The 19,042-nt window shown below is 33.2% G+C and overlaps 1 protein-coding gene across 1 annotated transcript in view; it reads left to right on the top strand.

Annotated features, from left to right (window-relative positions):
- The first annotated feature begins 12,800 nt into the window (after positions 1 to 12,800).
- The window catches only part of LOC140754660 (uncharacterized), a 30,037-nt gene continuing 23,795 nt past the window's right edge, over positions 12,801 to 19,042 (top strand). The window contains exons 1-3 of the mRNA XM_073089684.1: positions 12,801 to 13,002; positions 17,102 to 17,276; positions 18,778 to 18,856. Coding sequence (XP_072945785.1) covers positions 12,951 to 13,002; positions 17,102 to 17,276; positions 18,778 to 18,856 — 306 coding nt within the window. The 5' untranslated portion in view covers positions 12,801 to 12,950. The remainder of the gene's footprint in view (positions 13,003 to 17,101; positions 17,277 to 18,777; positions 18,857 to 19,042) is intronic.

The raw sequence follows: 19,042 nt of genomic DNA, 5'->3' as shown, positions 1-19,042 counted from the left end.
CAATATGACTCGAAGAAACATTAAGTAATAATTGACATTAATAATAATATATTCAATGATCTGCTAATCAAGTAAAAACATACATTTGTTTAATTGCAAATATACTCACGGTTGGAGTTAAAAGGTACATTCAAAATGGCAACTCTACATAGCTTTGTAGCGGAACGACTAGAGCAACAGATAGATATTATTAAAATATTACGAATATCTGTTACTCGTTTTTAATCAATATATCGAATATATGTTATAAATGTAGAATATTAAGAATTACGCACAATATTTCACAATAATCGGTGTGCCAATTATTATTATTGTTATAGATTAAGGATAATTATATTATACATTATATAATCGGTAGCTTAATAATATTATGTTCGTATTAAATATAATTTAAAAATATAATTTTATAATATAATGAAACGTGCCATTAATTACGTTTTAATTATAATTAATAATTTGATATTTGCCGTTTTTTTTCGTCTCGTTTTGGGTGCGTCGCGACGCGTTCATGTATGTTTGTAGTTTGCGCTATATTTGTGTTTAGTTTTAATTATAGTTTTACAATTAATAATTATTAGCGTTTAAGATCTTGATGTTAAAGTTAACTATCTTTATTATCGTCTTCCATGTAGTGAATGCTTTATATAAAATATATTTAGCTGTTTAATATAATATATATCGCGTTAGCATTAACAAATATTTATGGATAACCGCATGATATCTCTTATATAAATATAACAGTATCATATCAAAGTCAATATATTTAAGCTAAAAAACAGCTTTTCTTTAAAAACAACAACGGTTATTCTCGGAGGACTTAACTGATTAGATGTTAGAATATTTAATTTTTAATTAAATATATTCATTATTAATTTTAGGAATAAAACGCAACAGGACGCGGATAATTTTGAATCTTTATGGTGTTTTGGAAATCATATCTAAAATTTTATTATACACGAATAATCCATTTATAAAAAAATATATATTATATAATCGTAGTATAACGTTATAACGATTAAATAGGCCTATTATGCATTTTATAATAATATATGTTGGTTGTCGTTAGAATAGCTGCTAGTATAAGGAATATATTCAGTTATTTATTAATTCATATTATGCTCCAATCACTCTTAAAATCATTTACAATTCATAGCACCATTGCTCACTGTGTTCTAATTGAGACCAAATATTTATACGTCTAACTGACACAATTAATAAAAAAATAAAAAATATTCTGTAAATTTTTACACTTCCACTTTAAAATGTAACCCTATTCGAATTTCATATTTACGTATTTTATTAAATATATTCAAAAATTCCGAATGTTTTTTATATATTTCTGCTACATGTACTATTGGACATATTTTAAAATTCATTTAAGATATTATTACGTATAAACATATTTTCTATGTCTTTATCTAGTAAAACTGTAGCGTGTTTTAAACAAAATATTTATTCTGTAGTCAATTTTATTAAAAAGTTATCAAGCGCTTCAAATATATTTTTTATTTATAACGATAATTAATCTTTTAAAAGATTTTATTTACATACATGTTTAATCAACTATACAGTTTGCATACTTAAAATAACAAAAGACACATTTAAATCAACATTACTTATATTAAAAGTAGTTACAATATTTTGACAATTTGAATGTGTAAGAGCTAATTGTGCCAAAGATAGTAAAATACTTCAAGACTCAATCCAATAAAAAACTAATTTATATTTACTTACTTTAGGAATAATTTAATTTCTTAATTTAGTGAAATATTATTGTGTACTTTATTGTTTGGGTTAGTTATATTGTCTCCTCAAATATTAACAAAATTTCAAAAAAACCTATTTATTTTAAATCTTTTTTTTATATTTCATTGTAACATTATAACATATCGTTATATAACAATAACGTTATTTGTGGAATACCGTTATAGATACCTATTATTTATCGTTTTATTGCATAACACAGATATTTTAATTTTGCTTACAGGAGACAGTATAACAAATTCAGTTCTTAATTTAAGGAATATAATTTGTTAATTATTATTGTCATAAGAATCAATCAATTATATAATTTATAAACAAAAAAGCACGGCGGGACAGATATCTATTTAATTCTATCATTATTATTATTATTTACTATTAATGATAATTGCATTATCCATTGTCTATTATATAAAACACATATCTAATGTTTCAAAAATAATCAATAGATTTATTTTAAATTAAAAAAATATTTAAATGTTTATAAAATAGTTTTAAATAGCGATTTATTTATTTCATTAAATAGTAAAGATACTTGGTTGTTTTATTTTACATTTTATTTTAATGACGATTTTTATTTTTAATGATGACATCGTTTAAATTACTATCATTTAATTATTTTATTTAATTTTAAAAATGAAAACTGATGAATTCATCAACAGACACATCACAGACACAGTTAGGATTAGATATTACTACCAAATTCGCCGTTACCCTTGAGGTCTAAGATAGAATGCATCGGAAAAGTATGTCTTCATTACCACACCCTTCAACCCAGAACACAGCAGCGCTTAATACTGCTGTTGTAAGGCAGAAATAGGCGTGGCGGTGGTGCCGCCGGAGTTGAACCACAAAGGGTTCTACCACCTTCAGTAGGAAAAGATGTGCTCCTTGTTTTAAGTCAGTTAAAATAACATTAGGGCGTATTAGTTAAAAACTTAATAATTAAATTTGACCCATATTTAGCAAGTTAATACAAAACTTATAATGTTTGGTATTTTATATGTTTACCATGTTACAAAATAGATGTCAGTCCATATGTAATTACATACAATCAGTTTCTCTTTTACAACATTCCACATGATCTAACTAAATATTTGTCTACAAATGTCACATTTGCAAGTTACTAAGGGTTCGTCGAAAAGGCAGCGATTACAGTTTGCCAGCTTATTTATAAATAACCAATCCTTTCAATGTTTTACTATTATGTTTGTGTATATATTTTTTCCTCTGGATTTACCAGGTTTTATGAAGTAACACGGGCTCAGCCATGTGTTAATTCAGGTTAATAGTGTCGGGTGTGGTGTGTGTAATATTATGTAAGGTGTCATTATCACTGTCTAATTGAAGAAATTTTCTGACTATTTGACATGTATTCAGTTTTGCCGTTTTTGTAACGCAAGTTAAGTGAATTTTGGGAGATCTATTGCTTTACGGCTGTGGAATAGTTGTTTTGGGATAACTCCGGTAGCCGAAACAAATTTATTATTATTATTAATAATAATAAAAGACATTAATAGATTAATAAATACGAGAAATTTCTTTAGAAATATCTCCGAAAAGCCGTTTCGGAGGAGTACGTTAACTAACACTGTGACACGAGAATTTTATATCTACACTAAGACTATAATAATAAAGAGGAAAACTTTGTTTGTAATGAATTTTTGTTTGTTTGGTTGTAATGAAGAGGCTCAAAAACTACTGGACCGATTTTAAAAACTGTTTCACCATTCGAAAGCTCCATTATCTACGAGTAACATAGGCTATATTTTATATGAAGTATATTTGATAAATAGATTTTGCGGCGGTACAAAGTTTGCCGGATCAGCTAGTATAAGATAAAAGCTTAAACAAACCGCTGTCAAAACCCGCTCGTATTCGCCCACTTCTTTACCAATATCCTATAGTGTCGTAGGTGTTAGCACCTATTTCGGACCTTTTAGTATTCTGTCGCTAATCAGTATCGGATGGTTCTATGTTATGATGTAATCAACCGAACATGGTGTTACCTTGGGTCTTTGCGAATAGTAGCGAAGTGTGTGGCAATACTAGTTTTTGCTCGTGGGTATGCGAATTGTTTTATATTTTTTTGAATGAGGCCCTGGTTATTTGTTTTTATTATTGTTTAAGCATTAAGTATCGTTACCCACTTTTTTTTTTATTGTTATAATATAAAACCTAATTGTAATTAAATTATTAAATGAATTATAATTATTTATACTCTGTATTTCCACTTAAATGTTCGTACTTATTTGTTTATTCAAATACAATTATCACTTGCTATATCGTTGAAGGAAAAACAGCAAGGAATTTTACACGTAACAGTTCTTAATTGTCAAATGTATGAACGCTAGCAATCTGCACTTTACTAGCGCGATTGTTTATGCCTAAACCTAACCTAACCTAACCTAACCTAAGCCTTAATTATTAAAATTTAACGCACATTTCACTTCATTTCATAAACACCCAGAAAAGTTTACACAGCATGAATTAAACGTCTGTTTGGCCGGGGATCGAACTCGAAACCTTTGTCTGTCAGACCGGTATGACCATTCAGCAGTCGCCTTCAGAAATGTAGGCCATAGCCCACAATATCGCCCACGCGTGGGATGCTGGTCATAAGAACACATAATTAAAACAAATCAAAAACGGCTATAAAAGGTGCATAGAAATAGACAAGGTTGATGACGCAATATAACGTCATGCTTATGAATTGCTTAAGAATTACTGCAAATACCTTTAAGCTTATAATGTTTACATGACATTTCGACAAAAGTAAGATATAGGTCACAAAATGTACTAAAAATCATCTAGAAGATACTTGAACTTAAATAACAGTAACTCTACAATGTATATGTAGGTAATTGATTTCTCAAAATTATCTTAAATGTTTTTTACAAGGTTTTTAAGTTTTCTACGTTTTTTTTTCTTTTTGAAAGCGAAATTAAGTAATTACCTATTTCGACGTCAATCAATTATTGTTTCGCTGCTGTGTATTGCGGTACTTGAGACATTTTCTCGAGGTACTCCAGCTAACCCTCAGGGGTAGTGGCTCATTAATGGCCGACCTATGGTAGGAATTTTATCTTACCTGGGGGGTTACTACCATCTATTATTATTTTAATCATACTTTACTTTTTATGCAGGAAATTTAACTTTTTAAGCAAAATATGACAATTTCGGTTGGTTTTATACAATGGATAAGCGAAAAATTAATAAGGGTTTAAGTTTGTTCAACTGAGTATGACTGAATATTATACTGTTTTAAGGAGGAAATAAAACTTTCCTGAACTTCGATGGTTTTTAAATGATGGTGGTAGGCCCCCTGGGTTGATTACAGATGGCCATGGGCAGCAGTAGCATACTATCAGGTGAACAGAATGGTTATCTGCTACTCATATAAAAATGATTTTTATTAGAATACATATTGTACATACAAACTTATTTAAACACATATAGATAACAGACCGGAAAATATAAACCATAATACACCGATTCGTATGTGTGACGCGAAAATCCACCTGTTCATTCAGTATATGCTAATTTGAGCATTGAGGTATTGGAATTGATCCGACAATTTGTGTCTTTCGGTGAAGGCCACTTCACACGTGAGGAGATTTATAATTGGACCAAAGGACTTTTGTTTCAAATCAAATCAAAACTTTTTATTCAAAATAGGTTCTTTACAGAGCACTTTTTGAATGTCAAACTACGACCACTTCATAAGGTGTTTCCTTAGTGAGAAGAAGCGGCGAAAGAAACTCCATAACACACATCTTTTAAAAAAATGGATTTTACAATGTTAAACTTAACCTAATGGTACATGTGGAGCTGGAACTACTTCAGACCACACCGTTTTGTCAGTCAAATAATCACTTAGTTTATAGTACGCTTTTTTAACATAGCGTTTATTTAACGACATGTTTGAAATTTTTTTCTGTGAGATTCAAAATTTCTAGTTTCATTCTTCAAAGTTTAATTCTTCACTTTTTTAATATTCAAGTAACAAGCATGCTATTTGATGGTAAGTGGTCTAGCCCTTACAGATTATAAATTACATATCACTTGCTTAAACGGCGAAGGAGAACATCGTAAGGAAACTTGCATACCTGTGAAATATTAAAAAAGTTTTCAAGGGTATGTCATCATCAACCCATTACTGTCCCACTGCTGGGCACGGGTCTCCTCTCAGAATGAGAATGGTTAGGCCATAGTTCACCGCCAAGTGGGAATTGGTAGACTTCACATACCCTAGCATACTTAATTTCAAAGGTATGTGAAGTCTACCAATACGCACTTGACCAGCGCGGTGGACTATGGCCTAACCCTTCTCATTCTGAGAGGAGACCCGTGCCCAGTAGGACAGCAATAGGTTGATGATGATGATGACCCCTTATCTGTAACCATCAAAGGTAGGACCATAATATTTCTGCCTAATAACAGCAGTGTTTAGCGCTGCTGTATTCTGTTTAAGTTTAGTAAGGGAAACATAGGTGGTAGAACTCTCAGTAGTTCGACTCTGACAATACCATCGCCACACTTGTTTCTGCCTAATAACATCAGTGTTAAGCGCTGCTGCGTTCTGGTTTGAAGGTTGTAAGGGAGACATACTTTGCCGAGGCGTTTCAATATAGATCTCAGGGAATGCAAGTGTGGCCAATCTCGGGTAGTATTAAAAAAATATTGATTTAAAGATTTTATTGAAAAGAAACACGATTACAAAAAGTACAGTATTCGGAAACATCTGCAATAGTAAGAAACTGTGTCGCAGGTGTTTACGCCTATCCCCGGTAACACAGTAATGATATGTTCAATATACCTATATTAATTTTCTTATTTAATATGTACGTAAGGAATAAGTAATCAAAGGAGAATGCCCATTCTTGGTACTGATTTTTCTCCTGCGTCAAAATGAAAGTAATATTAAAATTATTCCTTGATTTTTTCACATCCGTTTGTCGATCAGAATATTTGTTTTGAACAGGGGATTCCATTTAAGACAAAATAAGACGAAATGTTGATTGTTGTTCTTAAAAATTAAAATGGCGATATTTTATACTTGGAATTCAATAAGATTTATTAGTGTTGTGACTAAACAAATAATATCATTATAATCGATAATCGATTTATAAAGTGACATTTGATAGCCAGGCGTTTTAGCGTTTGAAGGCAATGGCGTTTTACTTTGATTTAGTTTCTTGTGTGTTTGTCAATACTTGTACTTTTTGTGGTTATACACGTATTGACTGTATTATTACTGTATTATACCTTTCACATTTATCTATATTTTTTACATTATTTAGCAACATGATTAGATTATTTTAGGTTTTTTTTACCTACTACCTTTAAAAGTAAATGGAATATGTTAACTGAACTACATTATAGGTATCTACTATGGAGTTAAAACCGTTCCTCAATCTATCGTCGGATATTGTCGATTTTGAGATTATGTTACATTTCGGTAAATAACTTCAGAACCCGGGTGCTGATCTAAAAAATAATTATTGGTGGTAGTAATTCGTTAATTATACATCGTACACAACAAGTTTCAATTTGATACAACTCTGGACGGCGGTCCATACTGTCATGGGCATTGTCCTTTTATATAGAGTTGATTACACATGTCCAGTGGCGGTAGTAGCCTTACTTTTGAAGGTGGTAGGACCCTTTGTGTTTCGACTCCGGCGGCACCACCGCCACACCTATTTCTACCTAACAGCAGCGTTAGGCGCTGCTGTGTTCCGGTTTGAAGGGTGTGGTAAGGGAGACAGACTTTTCCGAGCCGTTCCAGCTTAGTCCTCAGGGGTAGCGGCGCATCTGTGGTCGACCTCAGGTAGGAGTATCTAATCCTATCTGGGGTTGATTACAGATGTCCATGGGCGGCAGTAGCCACTTACCATCAGGTGGACTGCATGCTCGTCTGCTCCTATATTATATAAAAAAAAAATAGAGTTGATTACACATGTCCAGTGGCGGTAGTAGCCTTATCATATGGACTGCGTGCTAATTTGCTTTTTCTATAATAAATGAGTCTACCTGATTAGTCATTGCTATCTGACATCTGTAATCAACTCTATATAGAACAGGGATTTTATCTGACAATTAGAGATGCGATGCTACTCCTGAGGATTTAGACGGTATTTTTTTGGCTACGAGGGTGAAACCTTCAAAAGGTACCCGGCGCCGTGGGAGCGACACGGGGTTATGTGGGATTTTTACCGCACTAAAACCCCCCCATTGGCCGTCCTCGGCGCTGCGTAGAGGGCTCCGGGATCTCCAAAGGAACGCAACCGGAGTCCTCTTAACGTGTTGCCTCCTCCTATGGATATTAGCAATCAACCCTAGACACGATAAGAGTTGTACCTGAGGTCAACGCATTCCTGACCCCTCATTATGTTAGAATGTCTCGTTCCGTACACGAAATAGTTCAAAAAGCCGCTATTTTTCGGTTTATCTTTTATCTTTTTAACCGTAATAAGTAGACAGTTCAAATGTTCACATTGCATTTACTTATTTATTTATTTTATGCTATAACTAGCTGACCCGGCAAACTTTGTACTGCCTCAAAATCTATTTATCAAATATATTTCATATAAAATATAGCCTATGTTACTCGTGGATAATGTAGCTTTCGAATGGTGAAAGAATTTTTAAAATCGCTCCAGTAGTTTTTGAGCCTATTCATTACAATCAAACAAACAAAGATTTCCTCTTTATAATATTAGTATAGATAGATAAGAAATACTAAAAACATGAAAATAATGCTACTGAACCCTCGTGGCATTTAGTCAATTCATTTTTGATATTGCTTTAAGAAGAAGATATTACATAAATGGTTACATTCGTAAAATGGTCATGTACTGGTCGACCTTGTCGCTGGGTCGTCGGTTCGGTTCCCGAGACAATAAAACGATGATCGAGGTGAGCCCTTCCATGAAGGGCCAAGGTGTTTATTTTGCAAGTATTCGCACGCGGTTTTGCTCGTAAAACAGCTATTAGCTATTACAGAGAGTTGCTTAAATTAGAGAATTTAATTATTGATCATTGACCATTACTGTCATAATTTCTCAGGTAGGAAAATCTAATCCTATCTGGGGTTGATTACAGATGTCCATGGGCGGCATTAGCCACTTACCAGCCACATTTTATAAAATAATATAGCCTCTGTCACTCCCATAATTTAGACGAATTTATCAACAACATTTGTTAAAATCCGTGAAATAGTTTGGTTTACAAAGCAAAAAATTAGCAATATACCCATACATACATTCACTCAAAAAACAAAGAATAGCATAGCTTTTTACCAGAGTAAAAAGCAGCGAGTCCAGGGGCCCTACCACCATCTTTTAAAAACAATCATAGTTCAGGAAAGTTTTATGTCAATATTGCATCAACATTATTTTGTTTCGTACCACGACCTCCTTAAAACAGTTTAGTTTTATTTCTGTCGAGCGATGTCAATTTAAACCCTTATTCATTTTTCACTTCTTGATTGTATAAAACCAACTAAAATTGTCATATTTTGCTTAAAAAATAAATTTACTGCAAAAAAAGAATGAATAATTTCGACCGACATCATACAAAACTGCTTATTGTAATATTATAAAAACAATCCTACTATAACGAGGTGGTGGTACGAAATTTCAATGTATGATTAAACTAATATTGTTTTAAGAGATGGTAGTAGGCCCCCAGGAATCAAACCTAAGGCTCGCACATGTGACTTATGTCACGTGTATATTAGAAAATACACAGTTATCACTTTAACAGCCAAAAAAATTGTGAAGAAATCCATATGTTTAAAAGTTTTTTTTTAATTTCTAAAGTATGTAGTTTATCATAAGTGCCTACTTGGCGGATTTTGGCTTAAACCCTTTGCATTTCTTTGCGACCTTTGTTCAGCAGTGGAAAAGTAATGGGTTGGCGACAAAAGGTGGAAACCTTTTGTCGCCAACTTGTTAAGAATTTTTATAGCCATCAGCCAGGTCTTGTCGACCTATGAAACCTATCTGTCAATAATTTAGGTACGTTTAATTACTATTCTATAAATTTCTAGACATTTTAACCACGTTTAAGATTATAGTTATAACCTTTACCTAATTAATATACACGATTAGCACTGATGTGAACGCACGAGTTCAAACCACGATTAACAGGCTTGGTGGAACATAATATACTATACTTATGTATGTATGTTCCTTTAAAATAAAGGAGTAGCAAACAGGCATGCAGTCCACCTGATAGTAAGTTGCTACTGCCGCCCATGGACATCTGTAATCAACCCCGAATAAGATTAGTCTCTTACCTAGGGTCGTCCACAGATGCGCCGCTACCCCTGAATACTACGCTGGAACGCCTCCGATAACTATGTCATTTTTACCGTACCTTTTAAACCAGAACACAGTAGCGCTTAACACTGTTGTTATGAGGCAGAAATTGGTGTGGCGCTGGTGTCGTCAGAGTCGAACCACAAAGGGTTCTACCACCTTCAAATTCAAACACACGTGACACAGCTGACACGTTTTATTCCTGTTACGATGGTTACGCCGTCCTTAAGATTTCTACCTTTACATTTTATCGTTATCAAGTAATATATCTCTATCTACAATAATTTCTTGTTTGCTTCTATCGGAATAGGAGAACAAATAAAAGATAGTACTGATACGGGTCTGTAAATATTTGTATTCTAAGTCTAGGGTGTACTTAGAAAATATAAAATAAAGAATCGGCGTTTTAGAAATGTGTCAGCATTGTAGGCTGCCGTATTGGCGCTCTTTTTGACACCACTAAATTTAATGTTCAGAATCTTCTCAACTTGGTTATTTTTCAGCGTAGGGCAAAGTTATAGAATAATATGAAATATAGTCTCGCATTAGTTTTATAAAATTTTAGCTTTTCATAAAAAAAAATGTCAGATACTTAATTTGAAAATAATATTTTATCAATATCCATAAATTTTGGAAAGAGTAAAATCTAAATATATATAACTCAAAGGTGACTGACTGACATAGTGATCTATCAACGCACAGCCCAAACCACTGGACGGATCGGGCTGAAATTTGGCATGCAGGTAGATGTTATAACGTAGGCATCCGCTAAGAAAGGATTTTGATCAATTCTACCCCCAAGGGGATAAAATAGGGGATGAAAATATTACTTCGTAACGCGAGTCAAGCCGCGGGCAAAAGCTCGTTTTATTATAAGTAATGAAAACAACCCGTGTTTGAGTCGCCTCTTAAAATATAATCGCAACGGATTTCGTATAAACTATTTAGAAAGCGTCTTCCACATATATCTTATTTTCCAAGATTATTACATTTAGTTACATCAGGTGCATAATAAGATAAACTATATAACTCTATATTACGTTTTAATGAAGGTTATGTTATAGATTGAAGGTAAAACCCTTCGTGGTACTCTGTAGGCACCAACGTCACATCTGTAACAGTGTTAAGCGCTTTGGTGGGTTTTAAGGTTGTAAGGCACATGAGGCGACATGAGAAGACATGAGGCGTTCCAATTTAGCCCTCAGAACATTCGGCATAGCGGAGCAGTGAACACGGTCAGACACCGTAGGCTTCCGGGTTCGATCCCCAGCCAGATATTAAAATGAAGAATAAAGATTTCTGGGTGTGGGTGTTTGTAAATTCGTCTTTGTGTGTTTGTATATTCGTCTATGTGTGTTCGTCGTCGTTACAGTTCGAAAAATACCAATTTGTTATATACGGACCCCCTTCATATTCAACTTTTTTGTTTTTAGTATTTGTTGTTATAGCGGTGTCCATCGTGTGAGAGACGGATAGACAGCAGAGACTTAGTAATAGAGTTCGGTTTTTACACTTTGGGTACGGAACCCTAAAATTTTGAGCATGCCTGCGATTTGAATCTCAGATGCTTAAAGTAAGGTCTAAATTCATACCACGATCAATGCAATTTAACTTGACATTTTTACCATCAAAATGTGATCTCTACATTTGTAGAGTAAGGATTTTTTCGAAATGTCCTGAGGCATCTCGTATGTTGCAGACTTCTTGTGTGGGAGGGAGGTCATAGACTACGCGCCAGAAGCGCTAGGCCGTACTTTATTGCCTACAACCTTAACTCAGATGTTTTTTTATTATGTAGATAAAACTGTTATATTATTTTTCGCCATGTTATTTAAGATAAGATGGTAATAATATATGGCATATGGTTAAATCATGATAGGTAGATGTTAGTAAAGTCACACACATTTAATTTTTTAAGAGATTTCAAGTGTGTCAGTCTTTCTTAAGTTTCCTTTACCAATGAGCGCATGATAATTAGATTCGCACATATTCAAATCAGATGAAACAAATTCAATTAGAAAAGCAATGTATACTAATAAAACTTAAGAGATAAGTGATTTTAGGATGGTAGAGCCATTTTGTCATTTGACTCTGGAGACACTACCGACAAATGTATTTCTGCCTAATAGCGCAAGTGGAATGCGCTGCTGTGTTCCTGTTTAGAGGGTGTGAGAAGGGAGAGATACTTATCCAAGACGATATAAATAATGTAATGTTGAATCTTTGTGAATTAATTATAATGAAATTGTTTGAATTCCAATATTTGTATGCTATTAAATTAATATAGCTGAATATGATACTAATGTATATATTGTAAGACTTGTAATGACTGTAATATTCATGGCAAATAAATGAATAAATGATTAAATGACGTTCCAACTTAGTTCTCAGGGGTTACTACCCTTCGACACAGATGCTAGACTAGATGCTACTAGACGTCTGTGTCGGTGATATATCTTATCTGGGGTTGATTATAGATTTCGCTATTCGTATATTGTAACAAAAATACTATAGATCGATATTTAACACAATTTGTAACAAAAGTGAAATTTCGATATTTACTAGGAAAAATTTGGATATATTGTGTATTAATAACAGTCGTCATTAAACTCAGAAAATAACATACAAAACTACACACATTTTAAGCCTACTCTACACTCTGCATCACTAATCTTTGGCAAGACAGAGACAGCTGCACCGCGACCGAAATAGAATGCGTCTTGCACGCACACGAACCACTCCTGCGCAACGCGCGCTGACACAAGGACCGATAAATCCCAATTCAAGTGTGACAGAGATGGGGAGAGTGTGACAGTTTTGCGATAAGTGACAATTATAAACTGTTTGTTTGTGATAAACAAGATGTGGTTTGTGTTGTCCTTCGGGCTCTTAACCCTTGCCCGTGGGAGCTACGGTAAGTTGGGACTAAGTATGATCATATTATAAACATTTTTTCATTTTAAGTTACAATGTGTGTCAAAAATGTACAATAAAATACGTTTTCGTCGATTAGTTAGTTATTTTTAATATAATTTCGTTATTAATTTTATTTAAATCATTTAAATGAGGAAATATGACAATTCTATTAAGTGAATCTAAGTTTCAATTCTATTTATAATTATAATTATTCTTTGTTGTTTTAAGTTTATTACTATTTATGAGCTAAAAGAGGTACAGAATATATTTGAATTAGGAAAAAATATTTCATCCTAAAATTTATAAAAAAATAATTGTATATTTGGGATTATTTAATACATGTCATATTAATTTGATTGTAATTATTTAATTGAGATAAAATACGAATATTACAACATGTATATAATAGTCATAATAAATTTAAATATATTTTTTTAATTAGTAATTCAGTCAACAATGATTTAGTTCATTTAAATTTTTGTTTAGACTTTGAATTTTTACGAAGTTTATGTAACTTGAGCAGCAAACATGCTTGCAGTTCATCTGATTAAGTTACGATTGAACATGAAGGTGGTAGAACCCTTTGTGGTTCGACTCCGGCGGCACCACCGCCACACCTATTTCTACCTAATAACAACAGTGTTAGGCGCTGCTGTGTTCTGGTTTGAAGGGTGTGGTAAGGGAGACATACTTTTCCGAGGCGTTCCAGCTTAGTCCTCAGGGGTAGCGGCGCATCTGTGCCCGACCTCAGGTAGGAATATCTAATCCTATCTGCGGTTGATTACAGATGTCCATGGGCGGCAGTAGCCACTTACTATCAGGTGGACTGCATGCTCGTCTGCTACCCTTATATTATAAAAAAAAATGAATGGAATACTACCAATACAATACAATACAATCCCATTACAATCCCATTTGAAATAAATCATGGATGCCTCGCTGCACTTGAGGACTAAGATGGAACGTCTCAAACTAATATCTCAAATTTGAGAAATTAATATTGTCTCCACAGTTTTGAGATTAAACATTAGATTTACTAAATACGGTTTGATATAGTCGAACTACAATGAATGCAAGTATGTTTCGTGTTTTAAATAGGTAGTTAAGACACGATGACAGTTCTTCCAAGCATTAAATAAATAAACAGAATTGAAACTTCTTAGAATTTTAATACCAGATTGCTTACGAATTTTTTGTCACGTGTCCATTTTTTTATTTTTTCTGAGCAATACATATGTGTGTTATAATTTTATTCTAAATAGGACTGAAATCCTACCTGAGGCCCTTTGGCACCCTTTAGAAATAAAGAATACCTTACTCAATGTAGAGACACTTGATAAGTGGCGTAATGTAGAGACATTTCGCCAATTTTCAAAAGAGAAACTAATATTGCTATAACTGCTGTTTTAAAACAGCAGTTATAGCAATATTAACTAGCTTAATGTTAGCTTTAAAGCTAAAATAGGTGTTACGGTAGAATCCCGGTGTCAAAACACGAAGGGTTTTCTTACCAACTTTTAATAAACATTCGTTGTTTAACAGTACGATTGCTAGTTAATATTGCTATAACTGCTGTTTTAAAACAGCAGTTATAGCAATATTAACTAGCTTAATGTTAGCTTTAAAGCTAAAATAGGTGTTACGGTAGAATCCCGGTGTCAAAACACGAAGGGTTTTCTTACCAACTTTTAATAAACATTCGTTGTTTAACAGTACGATTCGGGACATATGACGATTTTTTTAAAAACTTTAAATTGATTATTTGAAAAACGCGCAAAATTCATTTGATAAAAACATTTCATCGACTATAAGAAATTAGGAACTATGCGTTGAAATGGATTCAACTCCACATACTAAGTATATTTATTAGCTTACATACTATTAGCTTTACGTATATATATTTATTAGCTTTACGTAAACATATTTTTTTTTTATTTATTGGTTGGATTTGGTATTGGTTTTTATTGATTGGATTTTTTCTTTTAAAATGTTGCCAAACCATGAGAAGCAATAGTTATCAAATAAAATTAAAAAAAGAAATTGCTATATTTCAAATAAGAATATTTTAAACTGAAAAATCTCTTTTGGAATGAAGGATACATAGAGGTCTTTTTATGGCTTTTTCCATATTTACTAGATGTTACATAATAAATTTATAGGTAGTGCCCCTTTCTTTACGTAACATAACAAACACAATAACAGCAATCATAAGAATATCATCATTTTAAAGTAATCCGTCTTATGTGATAGTTTGAAGTTATGTCAGCGAAGCGAACTGACTTTTACAGTTGTATATTCCGCGTAAAACTACTAGTACGCTCTGAATATAGAAATGAATCGCGTCGCCATAGTTAATTATATGACACCTGCTCGCAACAACTTCAGAGTGGACTAGCAGTTTGGCGGGGACTATATTTTTGTTTTATCTTCTGTATTTTTGTATTATTTGCTGATAATAAATAGGTATATCATTATTTTGGGTAGTAAATTGAGTAATAAATAAAATTTAATATTCCTTGTACTGGGGGCCTACCACCAATTTTAAAAAACCATCTCGGTTCACGAAACTTTTTCAATAATGCATCAACATTATTTTGTTTCTGTTTGAGTTATGTAAAAGAATTAGCAATTTGTCTATTCCTTATCCAAGAGGAAACTAGTCATACGCACTTGAACAAATTTAATTATGTTTGACATTTATTATTATTTTAAATTAAATTTAGTATATGTTTAGACATCCTTATTCATTTTTCGCTTATCCTTATAACCAACCGTATATCTTATATCGTATAAAGCCATCTGACATTGTGATATTTTGCTTAAAAAGTTAAATTTCCTGCAAAAAAAGTAATGAATGATTTCGACCGATGTCATACAACATTACAAATTGTATTATTATAAAAACGGTCTGTCATCGGCTCTTGATAAATGTTCAAAATTTTAAAGTAATTGGACCATTCGGAGTGGGTAAAAATTGAGTTCAAAGATTCCGTTACATACCTACATACATACAGGTCAAGCTAATAAAAGCGTGGTAAAAATCTGCATCTGCATGATAAGTCAAATAAAAATTATTTCATTATTAATTAAACATTTATAAACAACTTTGCATGAAAGGCCAACATAATATTGTTTTATTACATTATTAATTAATAAATTGCTATAAATAGTTGTACAAATATTTTCCTGCAAGCATCGTCCTACATTATTGTTCTAATTTCCATGACATTGATTCATTATTACACAAATAGATATATGATTTAGTGACACCATTTAATGGCTTTGTTACAGCAGCTTGACAGATTAATGGTGTTTCTCAAAATAACATAGATATCTTTACGAAAACATCATTGTTAAGCTACGAATGAACCATTTTAAAAGATTTCCTTATAATTCCGAAGTTGCGCATTCTTCACTCGAATGGAATTTTTATTAGAACGGCTTTGTTTTAAATGAATTCCAAAAAGATTATTAATTTGGCTGCTTTGAGTGGGTATGTTACGCAATTTTTTGCTGATGCCTTAAATGACTGAGATTGCTTAAACATCGTGCTTGAGGCAATCACGGGTGATTTCCATGTATGAAAAAAATATCAGGAGTTTACCTAAATGAAAAATAATAATAACTTACTGCAAAAAATCCTTCAATGAAAATATTTAAGCTTAACGTTTTCTAACTTTGAGCTGAAGTTTATTTAAATTTTATTGGATTAATTTTCAAATTTTCAAAATAATGACCGTGTTTTGATTGCTTTACACTTTTTTATATGTTATGTAAATTGGATTTCAATTGAAACCAAGTTCTTTTTTATACAAAACAAAGATGCTTCAAAATTAAGAACAAAAATGTTGCAAGTCACCAACATAAATTTAAATTAAAAAACAAAAACACTACAATGAAAAAACATAAATATCGTTTTCTATGGACGCACAAAGACAAATAGACAAACGACCAAACGCAGAAACAGAAATCTAAATTCATCATGTAGATATATTGTTATGTTTGGCCGGGGATCGAACCTGGAACCCTCTGCGCGTCAGACCGCTGTGACCGCATCGTCTTGCGGGTCGACATTAAAAATATCTTCTGGTTTCCAGGGTCGCTAGCAGACAAAATGGCAGAAACGACACAGCTGTGCTGCAACCAGGGCACCAGCTACGCGATGAACCACACGACGGAGGACTGCTCCTCATCCATGCTCCCTGATGTTCCATCCACGTTCGGGTCGCTCTGCATCTTCGCTATGGACCAGTGTTGTAAGGAGTATATTCAGTAAGTATCAATTGTTTGGTAAAACTCTATTTAAAGGAGCTAGAAACTCTTCCAGATTGGAGTCAGGTGATACAACCACTACATCTATATACCTGATAAATGATCTTATCTGGATGACTGGAGGTCGACTCCACATGTCCATGGGCGGCAGTAGAAACTTGCCGTCATGTGAACTGCATACGTATTTGATACTTATACAGTGTAAAAAAAGCTCTAAATGAAGATAATATGAACTCTTCCCTATTATAGATGGACCTTCGTCACCACTTATTCTCCCTGATAATAGCAATGTTAAGGACTGTATTATGGTTTGGAAGATGTGGTAAAGAAACATGAGGCATTCCAATTTAATACTCAATAATAAGGACAACTTTGATCTACTGCTGGTACGGCACACCCTGCGGGCGCCCGCTCGCATAATTAATCACAAAATCAATTGAGTGATGTCACTTAGTACTGCGTTTTGCACGCGACGATCGAAAGCGGCGGGCGCCCGCTCCGTGCACACGCGCTTGTTTTGCAGACACCCTAAATAATTTATTAGGGTTCCTTACCCAAGGGTAAAAGCGGTGTAATAGGTAGCTAAAAATTTCATAATGCATGTACTTGAATGGTTGCTATAATAACAAATACTAAAAATAAAAAAATAAAATTTCTTGGTACGGAACTCTCCGCGAGCGAGTTGGACTTGCACTTGGCCAATTATTACATTTTAATGTGGCGATGCACAACAATTATATGAACATTAACGCAATCCCAAATAAAACTAAAATAAACAGTTTCTCGGAAATGTAATCGAGTCTAGAAATACGGTTGGCAAAACAATGAAATAGTTATAATTATTTGAGGAAAATGAGGATACAGTTGCAATAACAACTTCATTGAGAATTTTGTATGTTTAATTCAAGGTTTGAGTGTCTATCCCTCAATACTCTTAAGTAGGACATATAGACAAAGTTGTGAATTATTACTAACTTTTAGAACAACATATGTTTTAGAACAATAAGTATGATTAATTAAAAAAAAAGTTTCTGTTTACAATAAGTACAGAAACTTCTTATATTCGTAAAGTTCGAAATTTAAGAATTTTTTTATTCACCTAAATTTTCCAACGGCTAAATTTTGAAGGCAAAAATTGGTTAATGTTGGTTAACTATAAAGTTATTTACCATCACATGAAATATATGGTCGTTTGCTATTTTATTCTGGACATGGACCCATGGACATGTAATCAACCCCAGATAGGATAAGTTATTCCTACCTGAGGTCGGGCACAGATGCGCTACCCCTGAAGAATAAACTGGAACGCCTCGGAAAAGTATGTCTCCCTTACCACACCCTTCAAATTAGAACACTGTTTGACACTGCTGTTGTTAGGCAGAAATACTCGTAGGTGTTAGGTAGGAAATAGGAGTTTTCATAAAACTTATAAGTATTATTTATTACTATTTTAAGGTATGAAGATAAATACGGACAATCAGACATTTTCTTTTATTTTCAGGAAGAAAAAGGACTGTGACAGTGGTATAGACATCGCAAGAAGTGCCAACGATTGCAGAACTACTGCAGATTCAACGAAGGTACCTTTTTTGTTCTTTTTTTGTTTTCGACGACGTGGGAGCGACGCCAGGTTATGTGGGATTTTGTACCGCACTAAAACCCCCCGGTGGCCGTCCTCTTACGACAGGCAGGGGATACTGTAGCCTTATTCTAGCCCCGGAATTTTTTTTTGTTAGTTTGAAAAGAAAAATGCATTTTTTAATCTT

This window comes from Epargyreus clarus, unplaced genomic scaffold (genome assembly GCF_041222505.1).
Source record: "Epargyreus clarus isolate Ecla_fem2 unplaced genomic scaffold, WU_Ecla_fem_2.2 ptg000031l, whole genome shotgun sequence".
In the NCBI taxonomy this organism is placed as follows: Eukaryota; Metazoa; Arthropoda; class Insecta; order Lepidoptera; family Hesperiidae; genus Epargyreus; species Epargyreus clarus.
This window is presented reverse-complemented; position numbering and strand designations above follow the sequence as displayed.